Below are 21,425 nucleotides of genomic sequence, written 5' to 3'. Positions count from 1 at the left end.
GCCGCGCCGCGCCGCCTCGCCAGCCCCGGCGCGCCGCTACAGCCCGCACAGAGGTACTGACGTCATCATGTGCGGGGTGCAGCCCGACGGAGGCGCACGGGGCCGCGCGGCGGCCTCGCCAGCCCGGCGCGCCGCTACAGCCCGCACAGAGGTACTGACGTCATCATGTGCGGGGTGCAGCCCGACGGAGCGAGCACGGGGCCGCGCGCCGCCGCCTCGCCAGCCCGCGCGCCGCTACAGCCCGCACAGAGGTACTGACGTCATCATGTGCGGGGTTGCAGCCCGACGGAGCGAGCACGGGGCCGGCGGCGCCGCCTGCCAGCGGCGCGCCGCTACAGCCCGCACAGAGGTACTGACGTCATCATGTGCGGGGTGCAGCCCGACGGGAGCGTGCACGCCACACCCGTTATAAGTATGTTTATCCGTTGCCTAGTATATCCATAGGTAGGTACGATCGGTTCCCAAACTTATGTATCCACTTTTTCATACTAATTGCATAGAAAAGAAAGATACTTATGTTAGGGCACCGACTGTACAATCTTTGCTTAGTTTGGGACTAGATCAATTGGTGTCAAGTGTCCCATGATATTTATTATTTATTTATTTATATCAGCCGTAGGACGTCCACTGTTGGATAGACTCCCCCATAGACTTCCATTTGCTTCGGTTGGAAGCGGCTTACATCCTCCAGGCATCCATCTGCGGCTTTAAAGGGGCCCCAGTGCGTTGCGTCGTCGCATGCGACATTTCAACGTATCGACGGATAAGAGACGAAGCGTTAGGTCCCGCTGCTCTGTCGTAGCTCCGGTGTGATAACGGACAGTGTTTTACTGCTAGAGGGCAGTGTGGCAGATACATCAGGTTGATCCGTTGCGACGACACCCTGCAAAGCATCAGGGGAGCCCCTCTCTTAGCCAAGTCATCCGTCCATCTCCTTTCATTATGACTTTTATTATTAAATAGCTTAAACTATTTAATTTAGTTGTTTTAATCCTGCTCAGGTCGCGACCACTCAGAAGACCGTAACGAAATCATCGACGTAGATCCCGAACTCGTGAAAAAGGGTGTGCGCCATTTGATGCACGAAGTCTGCCAGATCGAGCGAGAAAGGGTAAGTCTTTTTGGTCTTATTCATTTGGTGGGGAGAGGCTACAATAGAATTATCACTGTTCAGGTTGATGTTATATCTGGGCATTCAAAGTGAAAAGTAGAGTGTTTAACGCAATGAAACAACCACAATGACACTCGAACTATAGCCACCCTTGCTCTGCTCGGGTATCTTAAACATCTCGTCTCATTATGGCTTGTTTTAGTCCCTTGCTGAACAATCTACTATTTTTATACAGGATGACTACAAGTCCCAAATGAACGTCCTTAAGAAGCAACTCAAAGACGCGAGCGAGCAGCAAGGCAAAGGCGACACCAAGCTGCAGTCCATTACGACCAATCTACGCTCGCTCCAGGAGGAAAAGGGACGCATGCAGAATGTTATTGGGCAGAAGGACGCACAGATAAACGGATTGGTATGTAAATCTACCCTAATTAATACTAATATACTTTATGTAGGAGAAATCTGTATTTCTTTGGGGACGTTACCAAAACTGCTGAATTAATAAAAAAAACACTATTCTGCACTGTCATTGCTACACTATTTTATCCCGTCATAGCCTTCCTCTTAACCATTGGTTGGCGGTGCCCTTGTTGATACTTTTATAATGGTTTCAGAACGAATCCGTCCAATCGAAGACTGTTGAGATCAGCAACTTGCGGGACAGGATCACCAGCCTCGAGGCCACGCTCAGTTCCATCACCGAGGAGAAAGTTCAGAACGAGGTATTGTTGAAGCTCACTGTACCATTAGAGACTATAGGCTAGGGTCCTGTCAGTTAGATTATCAAAAAATATCCAACAATCCTACTATCCTACTAATATTATAAATGTGAAAGTTTGTGAGTGAGTGAGAATGTTTGTTACTTCTTCACGCTGAAACAGCTAGACGGATTTAGATGAAATTTGGCAAAAAGGTAGTTTATAACCTGGATTAAAACATAGGATACTTTTTATATCCCGATATTCCCACGGGATAGGGATAAAATCTCTAAATAACAACCGCTGGGCTTAGAGTCATGAAATTTGGTACGTTGGTAGCTGGACGTCTGGAATAACACATAAGATACTTTTTATCCCAATGTTCCCACGGGAAAGGGACAAAATCTCGAACTAATAACCACTGGGCTCAGCGTCATCAAATTTGGTATGTAGATAGCTGTACATCTGGAATATCACATAGGCTACTTTTTATCCCGATATTCCCACGGGATAGGGATAAAATCTCGAAATAACAACCGCTGGGTTTAGAGTGATGAAATTTGGCATGGGTGTTTTAGTTTAACGTCAATGAAAACCACGATGTAATTTTAGGGAATTCCCACGAGAATTTAATAAAATCCCGGAATTTCAATTCAACTGCTGTATGTAATGATTCACGCGTGCGAAGCCGCGGTAAACGCTAGTTGAACATATATTTCTTCTTAAAAAAACAACATCTTTTGTCAAGTAAACAAAAAATGAAGACATAGCCAGTTAAAGTTTGCGCGACATCACGTCGTGCGACACGTATTTCACACAATGATTTGAGACTATCTCCTAGTAAAAGCATCAGGTGACATATCGAAAATCCTATTGGTCACAAGGACCAAATTAGCCTACCCTCCTTTGCAATTGAATCTAAAAATCCTCACACAAGGAAACCATTTCGTAGTCAAGTGTTGTTTGTTCGTAGAACAAGGGCGAGAGTCTGCGCGTGCAGTTGGCAGAGCGCGTGCAAGAAGTTGGCCAGTTGCGAGAGGCGCTGGCGGCTGCCGAAGGTATATTACAGTCTTCTATTCTAGTACTCGTATATTGTAGTTTTCTATTCTGATCTGCGCGGAGGCTGACGCTGCCAAGAGCGTAGTCAGGGTATCGTACAAATGTATAAATTTACTAGCAAATGGATGAAAAACATTGTATGTCGCACGGGCGGTATAATTACGAAAATGGCTGTGTTCCACCCAGTATTTAATCATGAATGTTTCTTTATTTTTTGCCTGTTTTTATAGTTTATCGAGAGTTATTGTAATGCATCACAATATCATTATTATGAAATTATTGTAAATATTACACTACAATCCTGGTCTGACTTGTTGAGGTTTAACTGTTTCGAAAATGGTTAACTGATCGAGTGTTGCCATTATTTCCGGATTAAAAGTTTCTTTGCGAACTTCCTTCCGCTGGCGTTCGTGTCTCATAGTGTGTGTATGTTTTCATATTTTTTAGTTTTTAAATGGGTCACTGAAAAACAGCGTTGCGGCTTGCCGTAACAGTATGCTGAGTGGGTCCACTTTATACTATTCGATGTTATTTTTATTTTTTCCATCTAATTTATTTTATGTGTATCGAATATGTGAATAAATGTCTCTCTCTCTCTCTCTCTCTCTCTCTTCTCTCCTCTCTCTCTCTCTCTCTCTCGACTTCGGGCTTCTAATAGACTCTCGTTCGTAATTCCTTATTTACCGTCTTAAGACACAATGTACTATTTTAGCAAATTGAAAAGAACCCGCATTATCGCAATTATCATAGGTCACAATTCCTACGTTCCAAATCGGTTGAGAATCTGTGAGAAATTATGTGGCACTTCTATTTTTCTAATATTGTCTTTATTAGCAGTACATTTGTTCAACAAAATCTAAGTTTTTTTTCGTTTACAAAAAAATTAAGCCGTGGTGGCCTAGTGGTTAGACTTCTGGCCTATGAAGCAGAGGATCTTAGATTCAAAGAATCCGGGCTCTTACCTCCGAATCTGGAGTAGCAAAGTAAAGGTTGTAGTTAATTTGTAACCTCTATGTCAGGTCGCGCGGCGCGGTTGGACGTCCGTCGCGCGCAGTTGGAAGGTGATGTTCAACGCGCCGCCGTAGCCGCAAGGGACCGCGAACAGGCGCTCAAGGTTACTTTTCCTACTAATACTATAAATTCGATAGTTTTTAAAAGCTAATGATCATGTCATTACTAGCTCAACAGCTTTAAATCCATCAAGACAGCGAAGGGAAAGGTCGCATCGAAAGAGTAATAAAATATCGATATAGTTAAGATTTTCATTCAATTTTGTTTACACTACATCCTTGAACATAAAACTACCGTGAGACTCACTCATTTTAAATGATAACAAAATGCCACCATAACAATGCCATGATAACTCACATCTGAAATCGAGTTTAGCTCGACATGTTTCGGGCTAATAAAGGAAAGAAAGAATGAAAATAATTTATTTATAACAGCAGTGACATTACACAGGTTAGATAAAATACGTAACCCTTCTTCTGGGAGCAACCCAGACCCCCCCCCCCCTCTTTGAGGTTTGCTTCTGGGTTTGTGCGCGTTTTGCTGCAGCCGCCGAGTCGCGTTGCTCCCAGAAGAAGGGTTACGGATTAGCCCGAACCGAAACTGACTTATCCGTTTTGTTATCACTACATTCTCTGTATGTTTTAATCGTGGGGGTTATAACATCTCAGTGTGATATATTTCAAACTTGTGGTTTGACATTTGTCACTTATAAATAAAGTACCTACGGTCAAGAACTTTAGTTCATTAGCAGTGGGCGGATGACGGATGCAATTTACGTCAAAATCATGACGAACGATGTACGTAATATGGATATGACTACAATTAGTTTAAAAAGAGAACATAATTGAAAAATAGTTAAATAATTTTAATGTTGTAGTAAATAATCGTATTTTTTCTATATTACATATTTTTAGTGCATTCCTTTTATAGTTCACTATCCACTTGTGTAGGGAAAATGACCGGTTTACATCTACAGATGTAAGAGGTGCGTTCACCATTATTAGGAACATTATTTTGTACAAAAAATATTTATCGAAGTTTAATAAAAGTCTTATCCATCTTATGATTTCGTCACCGTATTGTTTCCATTATCCGCCCTTTATTCATGAGCCACCATGGAAACTTTTCAAAGGAAAAGTCATTACAATTTTCTGTGTTAATTAATGCAATGTCACTATGACGTTTACTGTGAAATGGTCCCATGGTGGCTCATGAATTATAGTCCTTAACCGTACCATCAGCCAAATAAGTGGTCTGGTCTATCAATTTTTAAATAAGTTCTTATCAAATGAATATGTCGCTAAAGTCGAACTTTCAAGTTGACAGACACGTCTATTGCCATTATTGTTTTATGACGTGCAAACGATTATCAACTTAAGGGTGGTAGACCATTATATTTGGCTGATGGTACCTACCTTATTCATTTACTAATAAAAATTCATAGACACGTCTGCAGCATTCGGAAGTAGATGACTTCTGAATGCTGCCTGTGTTCTGAATTTTCACGATAGAAACGGATTACACCTGCATAATATCTGCCACAGCAGAGCGTACAAAAATATCTGACATCCTACCGGCCCTAGAAATAGAGTCATATCAGATATTTATGCACGCTTTGTACTATCAGATATTAGTGCTGGGATGACTGTACTTACGTTCTTCCTAATGCCATTCTGCAGAAACTCCAAGAGCGCTGCGAAGGCTATTGCCGTACAATAGCATCCCTCGAAGACCGCTGCACGTCTCTCAAGGGGACCGTGGAACAGCTGTCCACCTCCTTACAGAAGGCGGCTACTGCCGAGAGCGACCTCAGAGCTGAGTTGAGCAAGACTCAGCGAATGCTCAACGAGGCTAAGAACAATGAGCAAAACGCCTTCGACAAGTTGAGGCAGCTCCAGAAGAATTGTGGTAAGTTATACATCTGGTTTTTTTTTACATAGTAATTGATGATGGTAACATCAGGCGTGATTGTGGTCAAAAGCAAGCCTATTTATGTGTAATAGGGTTCCGTAGCCATTACGAAAAAATACTATCGGGAATTAAGTATGATATACTTACTACCATCCTGATTTTTTTAATTTTCCACCCACTGGTTTAGATTTTAGAGTGGGGAGGACGCTCGATTATAATGAAAATTTGCACTTTAAAGTTGCATATTTTGCAAACATATCACTGAATTGAAAAATCGTTTTAGCAACCCCCTAATGGTTTTAAAAGACCTATCCAATGATGCAAGGTTGGATGAGAAAAAAAATCACCCCCACTTTACGTCTATGGAGGTACACTAAAATTTTTTTTTTGATTTTTTTATTGTACAATTTTGACGGCATAGTTTACATATAATATTCGTCCAACATTACAGCTTTCTAGCATTGATAGTCCCTGAGTAAAGCCGCGGACGGACAGACAGACAAGACAGACATGGCGAAACTAAAAGGGTTCCTTTTTTTGGCTACGGAACTTTAAAAAGTCAGTCAGGTTTTTTTACGTGTAGTTGTGTGTTTGTCCTCGAATATTGGGTGTTTTAAATGTATAATTTAAGTATGTACCTATCTATTTAAGTACACGTTTATCCGTTGCCCAGTACCCATAAAATAAGCTTTGTTTACTTTGGGACTAGGTCAATTGGTGTCAAGTGTCCCGTGATATTTATTAATTAATTTAATTACAGCAAACTGCGAGAACGAGCGTCGCGTGCTCAGCGAGAAGCTGGAAAGTGCTAAGTCAGCGCTCGTTGAGTTGAAGCGGTTGAATTGCACTCTAGAGGACCAGGTGCATCGCCTCACCAACCAGCTGGCCAATGTCGAGGTCCAGAGGTACGTGCTTTCAACCTTTTCACCGTAACGTCATAGTGACATCGCATTAATTAACAAGGAAAATCGTAATGACTTTTCCTTTGAAAAGATTCCATGGTGGCACATGAACTAAAGTCCTTGACGGTACATACAACAGGTTATTTACTTGAGTTTTTCATCAATACAAGCGTCTTTATCTGAGTTCTGGGGCTATAAAACTCAGTTTTTGAGCCTGTCGCTCGCTCTTGGGAGGTGTTCGGATCTCTCGCTCGCACTTTTTAATAATGCACACATAAAGCCGCCGCAAAAACACATAAGAGTACTTTTATCACGATATCCCCACGCGATCGGGATATTTTTTTAAATCTCGACCGCTGTATTTAGAGTCATGTAGCTTGGCACAGTTGTTATTAATTCAACGTTTATGAACATCACAATATAATTTTTGCGAATTTCCCGGATTTTCAATTTCTACTCTGCGGGTAAACATTAGTAGTCCAGGGGGGCTACTACGAAATTCGAATTTCGTATCGTACCGTCCCTCTCACTCTCGTATTAAATAATATTAGCGTCAGCGGGACGGCACGATACGAATTTTGCAGTTCGTAGTATAGGGCCAGTAGTCTAGTTGCTCGTTAAATGTATAATCGTACCGTGTACAGGTCGGGCTTGGAGTCCCAGCTGCGTATGACGACTTGGGACGGGAAGGAGAGCGCGGACAGCGAGTTAGAGCGAGAGCTTCACGCGCTGCAGAGAGAGCGATCAGAGCTCAAAGCCAAGGCAAGTGATCCCGCTAATAATATAAATGCGAAAGTTTGTAAGTCTCTATGTTTATTTTTACCTCATCACGTCTAAACCCATTTTGATGAAATTTGGTGTACAGTCAAGTGTAAAAATATGAACTTATTCAAAGTTCCAAAATAAGTACTACAGCGGCGGGAAACCGGTGGATGCAAGTGGCGAGTTGTCGTTCACTGTGGCGTTCTAAGGGGGAGGCCTTTGTCCAGCAGTGGACGTCTTCCGGCTGATGATGATGATGATGATGAAGTACTACAGACTCTTATTCCGACGCAATAAGGCCGTAGTAGCATATTTTTGAGTGGTTCGAATAGATACTTATTTTTGCACTTGACTGTACTCAAACTTAGTGGGGTCCCGGAGAAGGACATAAGATAGTTTTTATCCCGGATAATTCCATGGTGCGTGGACGATCCAATAATACGTTCCCGCAGCCCCCGCGCAGTACGACCGACGCCGTGCTACGTGTGTCTCTTTTTGTAAACTCTATACCTTTTTCCTTTTTCTCACGAATCTAATAACATTGTTTAAACTGGCGTTTTAAGTGCATACTGCATTTTCTTCTCTTCACAAGCGCGCACTAACCACCATGTAAGCAAGCTAGCCGCAATTGCTATTATTTGCGAACTATATCCCAAGCCCTGCAGTGGGATAGGCCGAGATGTGATGTGGTATGAATAACCGTTATCGTAATTGATTCAGAACGATGCCCTACAAGAGTCAATGAGGAAGATGGAAGCAGATCGCCGTCTCAACCGCACGACGGCGCTACGCAGCAAGAGCCACGACCGGACTGAGAAGAGTGTTTACTACTCAGATTTGGATTCAGGTAACCAACCATAAGGGGCTCCATATTATTATATGGCAAGATCGCTTCGATCAATCGTTGCGATCGGTCGCTTCGATTTTTTTTTATTCGTCTGGATGGCAAACGAGCAAGTGGGTCTCCTGATGGTAATTCAAATTCAAATTCAAATGATTTATTCAGTAAATAGGCTGCAATGGGCACTTTTACACGTCATTTTTTTAAACTACCAGCGCTTTCAGGTAATAGATCACCACCGCCATAAACATCTGCAACGCCAGGGGTACCTCAAGTGCCAGCAATTTCACCGGCTGCCTTACTCTCTACGCCGAAACACAACAGTGCAAGCACTGCTGCTTCACGGCAGGATTAGCGAGCGAGATGGTGGTAGCAACCCGGGCGGACCTTTCACAAGGTCCTATCACCTGCAAATGTACTATGTATTCTTCATTTCTGAAGGTCGTGCCCGTCTTGATAAGCCTTTACGGAGACGTTGACGAACTGCTTCCACCACTCTGTCCTCGGGCCGTTTCAGAGCTGCAGGCAAAGTGAGCCCCGTGATCGCCTTAATTTGATCCGACCATCGGGTTGGTTGGTTTTCCCTCTATCTTGCCTAGCACAATCAGTTTCTCGAGGTTGTCTGACTCCCTTCGAGCGATATGGTCAAAATAGCCGAGTACTCGCTGGTAGCACACACACACACAAACATCACGCCTGTATTCCCAAATGGGGTAGGCAGAGCACACGGAACGTTACCGCTTCGGAGCCACTTTAAGCAATTTTTTTGGTACTAGGTCGTTTTTGTTGCCGATATTGACATACACTGTCGATCGGTCGTTCCGACCGGTTTGTAACGACGAATTGTAGACGAATCTTGCCATGTATAGAGCCTCTAAGATAATAGGAATAATTTTAGATAACGAATAACTTCTGTAATCTAACAGTCATTGTGGCCATGGTTTGACCTATGCCCACTCAAGCATGGTTTTAAATTCGAGCATGTCTGAGTTTTTCGAAATTAATTTAGTGCAAATACCTGCCTGTTGTCTAGTGGCACGGTCGTAAACGTAATCACTACTTACATCTGTCAACCCTATCAGTGTGAGGTGGTTGTAGAAAGAGAGGAAATTAGCATTCTCAATCAATTTGACCACTAAAAATGTGTGCGAATAAACCTCACTTCAACAGCTGCATGTTATTACATTTTAGGCCCAGACTCAACGAAAGACTCGATGCGCTACCTGCCGACAAAGGACTCTAACTTGAGCGCGGGCAAAGACAAGAGCTTCACCGCTGAACTGAGTCTACTGGAGCTCGAGAATAGGGAGCTGAGAATGAAGATACGACGCATGGAGAAGGAACTCACTGATAAGGTTATTCTTGATTTTTTTATCCGTTCTCTGCACATCCAAACTAATATTATAGATGCGAAAGTATGCCTGTCTGTCTGTTACCTCTTCACACTCAAACCGCTGAACCAATGAGGGTTTTCACAGAGGCGAAATTTCGCTAGATGGCGTTAGTATCGTGAGGTCCGTTTGAAGTTTGCTCGTGATTGGTTATAGTACATTGTGTCTTAAGGGCGGTAAATAAGGAATTACGAACGAGAGTCTATTAGAAGCCCGAAGTCGAAGACTGAGGGCTTTAATGAGTCGATGTTCGTAATTCTAGTACCGCCCGTGCGACATACAATGTTTTTCATCACATTTGCGAGTATTTTTTTTATTTCTAAAAGAAACAATATAATTGTTCCAAATATTGGCGATACCTTAGGCTGCGCTCTTGGCAGCGTCGCCCTCCCCCTCCCTCAGCATGTGCCTGAGCCGCGTGTGCATGTAGTCCTGCTGCTACGCCATGCGCAGCACCATCAGTACGGGCCCGGACTCATTTACCGTCCTTGGGCTTCATGACAAGAAAATTAGTACGCGCAATGACTCATTTACCGACCACGGGCTTCATGACAAGCACATTAAGGTCGAGGGTTTTATTTGGGGGGTTGCAACCAAGGTAGCCTGCATGTTATGACACTGTTTACGAGCAAGTGTGATGAAAAATAACTAAATGACCCAATCGCAAGCAAAACGATACTAACGCCATCTAGCGACATTTCGCCTCTGTGAAAACCGTCATTTAGATGAAATTCGCTATGCAGATAGTTTGAATCTCGAGGAAGGAAAAATATTGCCTTTATCCCGGAAAATTGCATATTCTTGCAGGATAGCGATAAACAAATTCTACGCAGACGGAGTCCCGAGCAAAGCCGGAATGTCCATATTTTTTTGTAAAATTAACAAAAAAAAACGCATTTTTTGGAAAATCTTACTGACTGACTAATCTAGCCTGTTCAGTCGATCAATCAGTAAGTCAGTCGGTCAGTATCAAACTTGTTCCTAGGAGGCAGAGTTGAAGCTGGCCCGCTCCCGCTACCTCAGCGACCTGTCTTCCGTCTCGCCCAGCCGGCGAGAGGACGTCGAGCGCTACCGCCAAGCAGCACTGCAGGCCGAGCGGCTGCTGGAGGCGCGAGAGGCGTCCCACCGGCAGCAGATCATAAGGCTAGAAAACCAGGTATGATTTAACCCCTAACGCAAAAGAGGGGTGTTATAAGTTTGACGCCAATGCCTGTCTTTCTGTCTATTGCATCGTAGCTCCCAAACGGATTGACCGATTTCGATGCGGCTTTTTACGTGAAAGAGTTTTCTTGAGGTAGTTCTTAGCTAAATGTTATTAAAATCCGTTCGGTCGTTTTTGTCCCCTGGACAACTCTATGAGTTTCTATGTCTATAATGTATAAAACATGATGTAAATAGCGTACTTTTTTGTCGAAGTTACAAGTTCATTATTTAATGGAACATCTAAGCACATTAGTAGCTTATAATAACAGTTTTCTTTAAAGAAACTGTTAGGTACTGTTGTCTCTTGGACAACGTGACAGAATAACAAACAAGAAAAAGTTATATAATTAACCCAATATCGGAAAGCTTGGTGGCTAGCTACAATGGGAAAGCAGATTCCCATGTCGTAGCTAGCTACCAAATCTATGGCTACGAGATGGGAAAATCGTTCCCATTTGGTAACTAGCTAGAAGATGGGAAAGCACAAGCACAATTCCCATTTCGTAGCTAGCTATCGAATCTGGCTACGAGATAGGACAAAAGCAAATCTTAAATGGTTCCAACGGAAGACCAGCCTCGGCCGCAAGGTTGACATCATGCTGAGTTGGGACCATTTCGTGACAAAATTTATTTCCTTTTTTCTTTTTCTTTTATTTGTAAAAACTGTCACGAATAAATGTTTTTCTTTCTTTCAAATGTTTAGACCGTACCTACTTTGCACGGAATAGTTTTTTAGCTTCGCCTTTGACCTGTACTTGGTTTGGATAGGTATTTAACTAAATGTAAACAAACTTCAGCTGCCAGATTTGGTAAATTCAAGGATTTTAGGCATTTTACTTATCTATCATTGTAATACATACTAAACTAGTGTATTTCATTATAGAAATGTAAAACTTTAGATTTGACGTTGTTTTGTTTACATTTAGTTAAATACCTATCCAAACCAAGTATAGGTAGGTATTCCCTTTTTTAGACGAGTACAAAAATACCCATCATCATCATCATCCCAGCCTATATACGTCCCACTGCTGGGCACAGGCCTCCTCTCAGAACAAGAGGGCTTGGGCTATAGTCCCACGCGGCCAGTGCGGATTGGGAACTTCACACGCACCATTGAATTGCTTCGCAGGTTTGTACAGGTTTCCTCACGATGTTTTCCTTCACCGCAAAGCTCGTGGTAAATTTTAATAACGTAATTCCGCACATGAATTTGGAAAAACTCAGAGGTGCGAGCCGGGGTTTGAACCCACGACCCTCTGTTTGAGAGGCGATAGGTCAAACCGCTAGGCCACCACGGCTTAAATAAAAAAAATACCCATTGTAGGCGGTAAATTATGATGGTGACGAATTAAAAATATTTGCTATTATTGTTGATTATAAAAACAATGTAGTTATGAAAAAATATGTCCCTCCTTTCTGGTTTAACAATGTGGATGAACAAAGGCTTTTTTGTATATTTTACGCTATAATTGTTTAGGGAAGCTATATAGCATTGTTGTAGCTTTTGATTTGTCGTTTAGATTATTTATCTCATGTGCGAGGTCATGTTACGTTGGTTATTCAGACATAAGTTTGATATAGGACCCCTTTTTTAGGGTTTTGTAGTTTTACAAAGAACCCTTACAGTTTCGCAATGTCCGTCCGTCCACCGCTTAACTTAGATACTGAGTACCTTCTAGAAAGCTATAGCTTTACATAAGTAGGTAGGTATACCGGTGTACACTACGCCGATAAGTTAGTAAAATTATTGAAATAAAAATAATGGTAGGTATTCCTCCCCTGTTAAACCAGTGTTGTTGGGTATCGTTGGATAGGTCTTTCAAAAACATAAGTTTCATAGTAAGTCAGGTGGTTTGTGACATAGGAACAAAATAATTGCAATTTTCATAGCAGTACCTACGTGTGCCATAGCCAAGCGAATTAGCTCGTTGAAGTGGCAATGGGCAGGCCATATAGCACGGAGAACAGATGGTCGCTGGGGCCGAAAGGTTCTCGAGTGGAGTCCACCAACGAGATGGACTGATGACCTGGTTAAAGTCGCGGGTTCACGGTGGATGCAAGCCGCTTCTAACCGAGGCAACTGGAGGTCTATGGGGGAGGCCTATGTACAACAGTGGACGTCGGCTTATATGATATGTCCTACGTGTGACAAGGGGTGGGAGGTAGCTAAAAATGGTCAAAATTGGAATGACATACTTTACGGATGGCCTCTAACGCCATCTAGCGATGTTTCGCATGTCAATAAACCCTCATTTTGCGCAGGCGGCCCAGCTCCGGTCGCAGCTGTCAGCGGAGATCCGCCGCCGGCAGAGCTACGTGGCGCGCAGCGGGCGGGCCGCGCGCGACGTGCAGCGACTCCGCTCCGCCCTCGGGCGCCGTCTCGCAGGTCTTGCTTTTTTTTTATTCGACTGGATGGCAAAGCAAGTGGTCTCCTGATGGTAAAGATCACCACCGCCCATAGACAACTGCAACACCAGGTATTGCAGATGCGTGCCAACCTAGAGGTAAGATGTCAAGTGCCAGTAATTACTCTATGATTCACTGTCGTTCGGTCGGTGCAAATGGAAAATGGCCAACTCGCAATAATACGGATCAACGAGGTGACTGTCCAGCCTGGATATCGTTGAAAATAGAATATTTTCCGATGATAAAAAAAAATAGTAAAATTTTATACAATGCCGAAAAAACCGGCCTCTTGTATTTAAATAGGTACACTCAGAAATAATGACCAATTGTAAATATGTTCCACCCGAAATCAGTGGTGCAAGTGGTGGCAGCTTTATTGGTTTATGTAAATTGTAATTTGTTTATTTTTAAGAACCATGTACCGTTTGTGCCCAAATAAACATTAAAACATCATTTGTGCCTACAAATTAAGTTTTGGCTTTGATTTAGACATTTACTTGTTGTGTAATTAATTTTGCTCCTAATTTTAATGGACAATATTCAATTCGTATTTAAATAATTTACAGCGAAAATAAATTTGGGTATAATAGGTCAATATTTTTTAGCACATTTTGACAAAATTCACCTTGGATGGTATTCATTTTAGTTCCAATTCAAGTGGACGATTTTCCATTTGCACGAATGACAGTAAATCCTGACTATGGTGGCTCCGTTATTGTACATTCGGGGTCGACAAATACTCGTTCGTACATTAACCACATCCGCCAAGCCGTTGCGGCGGAACTTTATACAAGTAGACTTAAATATTAATCTAATTTCGTAGGACCCAGCGCTGGATTCATACACGCTGGAGCACGAAGCCCGCAAGTTGGACAGCACGCTGGCGCACAGTCTCCCGCCGCTCAACGATAGCTATGACAGCTCCAAATAAACCACCCATCATCATCATCATCTGGCCACGAAGTAGACGCCAGCAGGCAGTGTTCTCTGTCCATTGCGTGTACCGCCAGGTAGAAGCGAGACGTACTACGCCAATGCGTACCCTGTCTTCTGAGTACGCATCCACAAAAATACTAGGTTCTCGAGTATTACGAGTACGCCACTCAATAGGTAAAATACGTAGTTAGGTAAGAAAGCGTATCGGAAATACGTGAATAAATGAAATTTAGAAACCCATGAGGTATAGGTACCTACGAGTAAAACTTCCCTTCATACTACTAACGTTTTGAGTCGCCGTAGGTACTTCTAAATACTTGTACCTACGCTAAAACGCGCCCGGACAGGAACGTGTCCTTTGGCGTCCATGATAAAACCTATTGCAGTAAATATCCAGTCTAACCATAGAGATAAAATAAAGTCATTTTACTCCTCCATTCCTGACAATTCGCAGTAGTTCCTTTGGCAGTACACAAAGAGGAGAATTATTAGTCCAAAAGAGGAGCTAAATAAACTACTGCGAGTAATCCATATTACATGCCTTTCGTCTCTTGGAAGTTTTGTAACACTATTTTCAACCCTCTTCGGGCCGGAACACAGCGTCGGCCCTGGGGTAGACCAAGAGGAGAGGTCGCTCTAGGTGCGAGATAGCAAGGGGGACCAGTTTCCAGTGCGATATAAACTTTTTCACACCTCTCTTTCAGAAAAGTAACTTTTCCTCCCTGACGAGAGGGAGCAAAGAGCAACTTTTCTGTTCAAGGCTTTTCTAAGTGTTTTATTGCAAATGCCATTTTTTGAAGTTGACAATTGTAAAGCCACGCTATGTTTCTATGCTGGTTGTTCTTTAATAATATTTAGAATTATTATTTTTTCAAGTTTCTTAATGCTTGGTGTGAAAAGTTGTATGAGCTACTCGGGAGCAAAATTATTTTTATCTTGGGCTTGAATCTTACGCTCAGGATTCTACTTTAGAATCCCTCGCTACATTCTAGATTCAATGTACGCCCTCGCCGTAAATACACCATTTTGCTCCCTTGTGACACAAATAACTATTGATGGCTCTTGTTGAGTGACAGCCGCGGAAGCGGTGTTGACAATGGGTGACACTCTATTCCGGCCCGAATAATACCGACCCTGTTTTTTGTGTACACGCCCATAGAAACTGAAATGAGCTTCTATGGGGGCGTGTACACGAAAAACAGGGCCGGTGATTCCATGTCGGTATTATCCGGGCCAGGAAAGTGTCACCCTTGACAATCTCACTCTACCTTGATCAAGGGCTAGAGCCGGTAATAAGAACTTCGGTCCTCGGGTGTAATTGTTTAGATTAGAGAGATATCTTTATTGACTTTTCAGCTCCACTTTTAGAGGGTTGGTGTAAGATTGTACTCTAAAAAATGCACAGCAATGAATGTAAGAGCTTGGGAACCAGAGAATGTAGCATTAAAAACGTAAACAAAAGCAATAAAAAACGGATGAGTACTTGAATAAGGAGCCAAGAATGTTTTGCAACCATGATAGTCCTGGAATGTTAGGAAAATAGAGTGTTTTGCACATTTTTAATATTAAAATGAACTTAAGCGCCACGCCAGTGAAATTCTAAGTTTGTCACTGTAAAAATTCAAGTTTACTGTCAATCGTCACGAATGTGTACGCATTTTTAACAGAATTAAAAAAAACTTTTCCGTTCTAATGGACATGGCTCGGTCCATAAACTACAATTTTCATTCAAACTTAGGGGCTGTTCCACCACCAATTGATTAATTTTATTTGACGGATAAATGTGATGCCGTCTCCGTCTATTCAAACAAAACAAACAAAGACGGCATCACATTTATCCCTCAAAAAAATTTAATCAATGGATGGTGAAACACGGGGTTAGTCTGTTAAAGAATCCAGCGATATAAAGTAGCTAATAACACTATTTACTTCGACTGAGTTATTAACCTAGCGAAATGTACCATTTTTGCACTGTTTTTCCAACGCGCGTTACTAACTTGTCGGTCAGTGTGTCTTTTGCCAACTTCCCTAACAGGAAAGGGACGACATGAGCAAAGCGAGAAAAATGCGTATACTAGATCTGCAATAGCCTTGAGATTGCGTAGCGTTAAGAAAATAACTTCTATGACTAAAGATGAAAATGACGTCGCAATGATTTGTTTGATAACAGTCATGAGTCATCTTGACCGGTGACTCGAGTCACGAAGGTCAGCCGGAAGTACCGGAAATTTGTTTTTACGCCTATGACTCAAAAGCACGTTCTAGTCTCAGAGATTTTTATTAGAAACTAAGTTTTTTTTAATATTTATTTACTTATAATGAGGTTAGAATATTTCTACTATACAGTAGTTTAACTTATAAGGAAACTGCCAGCTCCAATTTATTTTGATAATATTAGAGTGTAGTTTAAAATAACACACATTTTTTTGCATCAAACCAGTCACTAACTAGTAATTTGCTTAAACAAAACTACTACCTACAGAAGTTAGAGAATTTAGTCACTTTTTATTACTTTGGGAATTCCCAATAGCTTGAGATTGGGCAGCTATAAAATTATGAGTTTTAGACTACTCTCTAACATTATAATAATATAAACAAAATATATCGAATCGGAGCCGGATATTTGGGTGCCTTCCCTTATTAGTATTGTTACGTTTCCAAAAAAGTTTCCTAAATTATTATCTTCATAGAATATTTCAAAGATGGACAGAGAAATGTAACTTAAATCTTATTAGATATTTCCTCGAAAGTTTCCTAAATTATTGTCTTCACTTTATATAATATTGATAAAGAGAACATTCTAAATAGATCATAGAAAATATTCCGTCCATAAGTGCAATCGCCCTAATGTAGCTTAAGATGACTGACAATCTATGCACTTCAACTTCAATGTCTGTAGAGATAAAACTAGTTGCAGCATCCGCCTTGAATTAGTACCTTATTTAGATGTAAGTTACCAGTGTATCAGTATTATTTATTTTGTTAGAAATATTCACTGCTAACACATTTTAGTCAAGCATAAAGGTAGATGTTTCTATTACCATTTATACATATGTCCTGTGTCGGAGATTTAAGCTGTAAAAGTTCTAATGTTCAGTGTTCAATATTTACATCCTTTAGATACGTCATACTCATCAAGCTTTTCCTGGGAAATAAATTTATAATGTGCGTGTCATAACTTTATAGTATGATGTCTAACTTAATAGGAATTAATCTGTAGGTATTTGCCCGTAACGCAGCGGTTTTCCTTAAGAATCTACGTATTTGAGTACCCTTGCTCTGAATAATTCACCAAATTATCCTGCCTCGTTCTAGTAGTTTTGCACCCATACTGAATTGAACTGAAAATCTATCATACTATCCAGAAGCTTCCCTTTAAGTATGGCAATAACACGACAAACGATAATGCTTATCAATGTAATTTTACGAACATTATCGTGTAGTAAATTACTTGTATAGATAAGTCGGCATCCATTAGGTATGCGTCGACCCATTTTTTTCGCCGACCAATGCAGTTAACGAGCTCATTAAACTTTTAATAACAAAGAAATCACCCAATGAAACGCCGGGATGCGGATGACCCCGTTGCGAGGTAAAACAGATAAACGCACGCACACAGCCCAGGATCCTGCGACTTGATAAAAACAAATTGTACAATACAATGCATTATCTCGAATAGGAAGCACACATTGTATCTCGCTTTAGGCAATTCCACGAGCTTTCAATGTCCAAGTTTCAATAAGTGTTGCATTTAAGGTCTTGTTTTGAACGTGCGGCGCGCCCGCAGTGGACTCGGTCTAAGCGTTAGACCGTGTTTCACGGCCGGGCTGCGCCTTCAGTACCGTCGTGTAACGTAACTCTTTGTAACCAGACACTTATTTGCATAATAGATTAGATTGCTTAGTTATCGAGTAAGTAGGTACCTAGATTAAGTTAGGCATATTGTGTTCATTTCCACTGGACTGTGTCAATTCTAATATTACTAGAATGTCGACATACGCCCGCCACGTCACTGCCATTATTTTTACGTATCTGCATTTTGTACCTACGGTTTGATTTAGTGTTGTACGATGTGGGACACATTTTATAAAACTTTTTTACACTGATTCAATGAATAAAATAGTTGTAGATGGTAAACGGTTGTTTCATTCAATTAAATTCCATTAAAATTCCGAGCCAAGTGTCGTTTGATTGGCGCAGCGCTGCGGGCATGAATCACGCGCAATGAGGGGCGGCGGGGACACGCTCCCTGTCCTGTCGCACAATAAAAATACTAACAATTACATCAATTCTGGTCTGGTTTGTGCCACATAACAAAGAGCTTGATCCCACAGAGATTATATACCGACTTGATAGCATTGTGGTGGCATTTGCAGTCTAGAAATATTTTTTGTTTAATAGAAAATAACATAAGATAGAAAAGGGCAGTTGCATCCATCACTCACCAGACTGATTTACAGTAAAAATATTCTGCATTTGTTTGCAAATACCTTACAATGCTACATAGTAATGTATAAACAAACATGATACGGAACAGAGATCAAGCCAAAGCATAAATTTAAAATTGGTTTTATTGATAAATTTGCAAAAAAGAAATTAATAGTTATTGTACATGTCGATTATTGATTGAAAAGATAAAAATATACAAGTTCTTAATTTGCACAATATATATAAAAAATATAATTCAACTCAGATCGAAGTCATTACCAATATCCTTGTGCAGTAACCTTACACTTAAAGAAACGAGAATGGAGGAAACATCTAATCCCGTAACAATATTGGAACACCTATAATTAGTTTGTTTAACAAAGTTCCATAGAAGCAAAACATAGGTCGGTAATTACATTTACATGAGCTGGTAATCATAAACCTTTATTCCATCTTCAATAACGATAAATTTTTTAGAGTTCAATTTCTTAGAGCAAGGGGTTTTAGAACTGCCAGCAGTGCGGTGCAGGTTCGCTGAGGCTCACTATACATATTGTTCAAGCCCACCATCCCTAACGGTGACGCTTATCAACCTTTCCTTCGATACATTTGAATTATATAACAAGACAATAATATATCTGAAAAAATTTAATGTATCCTTAATTATTTAAACATTACACACTGGTTCAGGCCCGCTGGGGCTCCCGGCCCGTCGTGGCCGGCGCACGTCACCGAGCTGTTCCAAAGTCGGGCTCCATTCACTCAGTACTATTGGAACAATATTCTAGGAATTATGTTACACTATATGCTAGGTCCAGACAGTGAGGCGTACTTATAACCAAATTTCACTAATATCTGGCACTTATTATTGCTATTCTGATGTTAATGAAGTCATTTACACATAATTTATGCCACAGAAATTTAAACTACAGAACTTGTAATAGAATAAATTAAGACAATGATACATTACCAGGCATTATGATTGCTACATGCCCTTGAACATTTTAACTTATGGCAAATACAGGCTGTTGCAGTTTTCCTGTTCACTGTAATTGACAAGACTAGACTGTCTGCACATAGCATGTTGGCGAGTTTGATTCAAAACTAATTTGACAAAATCCATTCCTATCAGTGAATGCCGTTTTGAGCTCAAATAGCATGATTACACATGGCTCAAATCGTTCCGCGCGAGCGGCTCGCTCAGTGGAGACCCGGCTAATGAATTTTGCTCAAATAGAGATTACAAGTACAAGTCGTTGAGGAGTGCCTTTTGCAATACATTTAATTAAATAATACAAGTAATAAAATAAACAAGAACTTATTTTACAGAATTACAATAATAGAGTACATATCGTCAATACTTTGAAAAAAGCTCGTACCTCAAAATGGATACTTTTCTAAGTGAACTTTATGAACATTATTTCAAAGGTCAATTTTGTTGACATATATTATTGATTTGAGATATGAGATTTTTTCAAAGTAGAGACAATATTGAAGCAGGTTGGGATCACAGTGCACTCCCCGCAGGCTCGGCTCAACTCACAGGTTGACCGCAACTGTTGTTGCTATATTCATTTACTTCTGAACCTAATAGCATCCACACATTACGATTGGAATTTTTTCTAGAGTGAAACACACACAGAATCTATTTGAATACTTGTCCTAACATTACAAAGACCAAAAAGTGTGAACTACACAATTACAGGATAGGAGTTTGTATTAATCTGCAACATTCTGTGCATTTTCCACTCGCGCTATAGCACTGGTCATGTTATAGCTCAACAAATGCACATTTAAAATGCTACAGGCAACCGAGCGACGCTCGACCACCCCAACCTAGTTAACTTTTGGAACCGCAAGAGCCAGATCCGGGTTTGAGAAGTTTTTCAAAATTATTAAACATGTCATACCTAGTCGCGTCGGAGGCTCCCGGGGCTCGAACTAATTACAACATTACGCAAGTTCTTACTTTCTTGACTTTTCTGACCTCACCAGGCGTTTTCTTGTTGATCTGTCGCACTAGGTCGTAGAAGACGTCGTTGACGTTGATCTTAGCCTTGGCGGAAGTCTCCATGAACGCGCACGACTTGAACTGGTGCGAGAGGTTGTGTCCCTGCTCTTTGCCGACCACGCGCTCGGCCTCCAGGTCGCACTTGTTGCCCACCAGTACCATGGGCACGTCGTCCTTGTCTTTCACTCGCAGGATCTGTTCCCGCAAGTCCTGCAGGTCATTGAATGTTGATTGCGCGGTGATAGAATACACCAGCACAAATCCTTGTCCGTTCTTCATGTACAAGTCGCGCATCGCCGTGAACTGCTCCGTGCCCGCCGTGTCCAGGATCTCGAGCATGCATTGCTGTCCGTCGACCTCCACTTGCTTCCTGTAGCTGTCTTCAATTGTGGGGTCGTATTTCTCGACGAAGATGCCTTGTACGAATTGTACTGTGAGGGCGGACTTTCCCACGCCTCCGCTACCTAACACGACTATTTTGTATTCGCGCATTTTTTGCTATTGTGTTTTACGTAAATTTGTTTAACGAAATCAATGTTCAGCTCGATAAAAAGCACATTAACGAGAGAGTTATTGCAAAAAAAAAGGGTTTTAACAAGTTAAACCGCCATGACACCGTTAACAGGGCGATGGCTCACTCACTTACACAGACTACAGCTAACAACTGCCATAGATTATGTATAATGTGTCATACGGTCAGTCACAGTCAAAAAAACGTAACCAAAAATATTTTTGCTGTTCGTAGTTTATTTATA

At 41.4% G+C, this 21,425-nt stretch overlaps 2 protein-coding genes across 2 annotated transcripts in view; one reads left to right on the top strand and one right to left on the bottom strand.

Moving 5' to 3' along the window:
• Root (ciliary rootlet coiled-coil, rootletin) overlaps positions 1-19,791 on the top strand; it is a 98,553-nt gene extending 78,762 nt beyond the window's left edge. The window contains 14 exon segments of the mRNA XM_074096877.1: positions 1,002-1,111; positions 1,347-1,523; positions 1,726-1,833; positions 2,783-2,867; positions 3,888-3,982; positions 5,559-5,787; positions 6,551-6,695; positions 7,337-7,454; positions 8,175-8,301; positions 9,487-9,650; positions 10,672-10,842; positions 13,152-13,264; positions 13,266-13,275; positions 14,119-19,791. Coding sequence (XP_073952978.1) covers positions 1,002-1,111; positions 1,347-1,523; positions 1,726-1,833; positions 2,783-2,867; positions 3,888-3,982; positions 5,559-5,787; positions 6,551-6,695; positions 7,337-7,454; positions 8,175-8,301; positions 9,487-9,650; positions 10,672-10,842; positions 13,152-13,264; positions 13,266-13,275; positions 14,119-14,226 — 1,760 coding nt within the window. The 3' untranslated portion in view covers positions 14,227-19,791.
• A 384-nt stretch (positions 19,792-20,175) lies between these two features.
• Rap1 (RAS oncogene family member Rap1) overlaps positions 20,176-21,425 on the bottom strand; it is a 1,300-nt gene continuing 50 nt past the window's right edge. Inside the window, exon 1 of the mRNA XM_074096743.1 lies at positions 20,176-21,425. This exon is cut by the window's right edge and continues 50 nt beyond it. Coding sequence (XP_073952844.1) covers positions 20,605-21,162 — 558 coding nt within the window. The 5' untranslated portion in view covers positions 21,163-21,425 and the 3' untranslated portion in view covers positions 20,176-20,604.

Source organism: Choristoneura fumiferana, chromosome 13 (genome assembly GCF_025370935.1).
Source record: "Choristoneura fumiferana chromosome 13, NRCan_CFum_1, whole genome shotgun sequence".
NCBI lineage: Eukaryota > Metazoa > Arthropoda > Insecta > Lepidoptera > Tortricidae > Choristoneura > Choristoneura fumiferana.
This window is presented reverse-complemented; position numbering and strand designations above follow the sequence as displayed.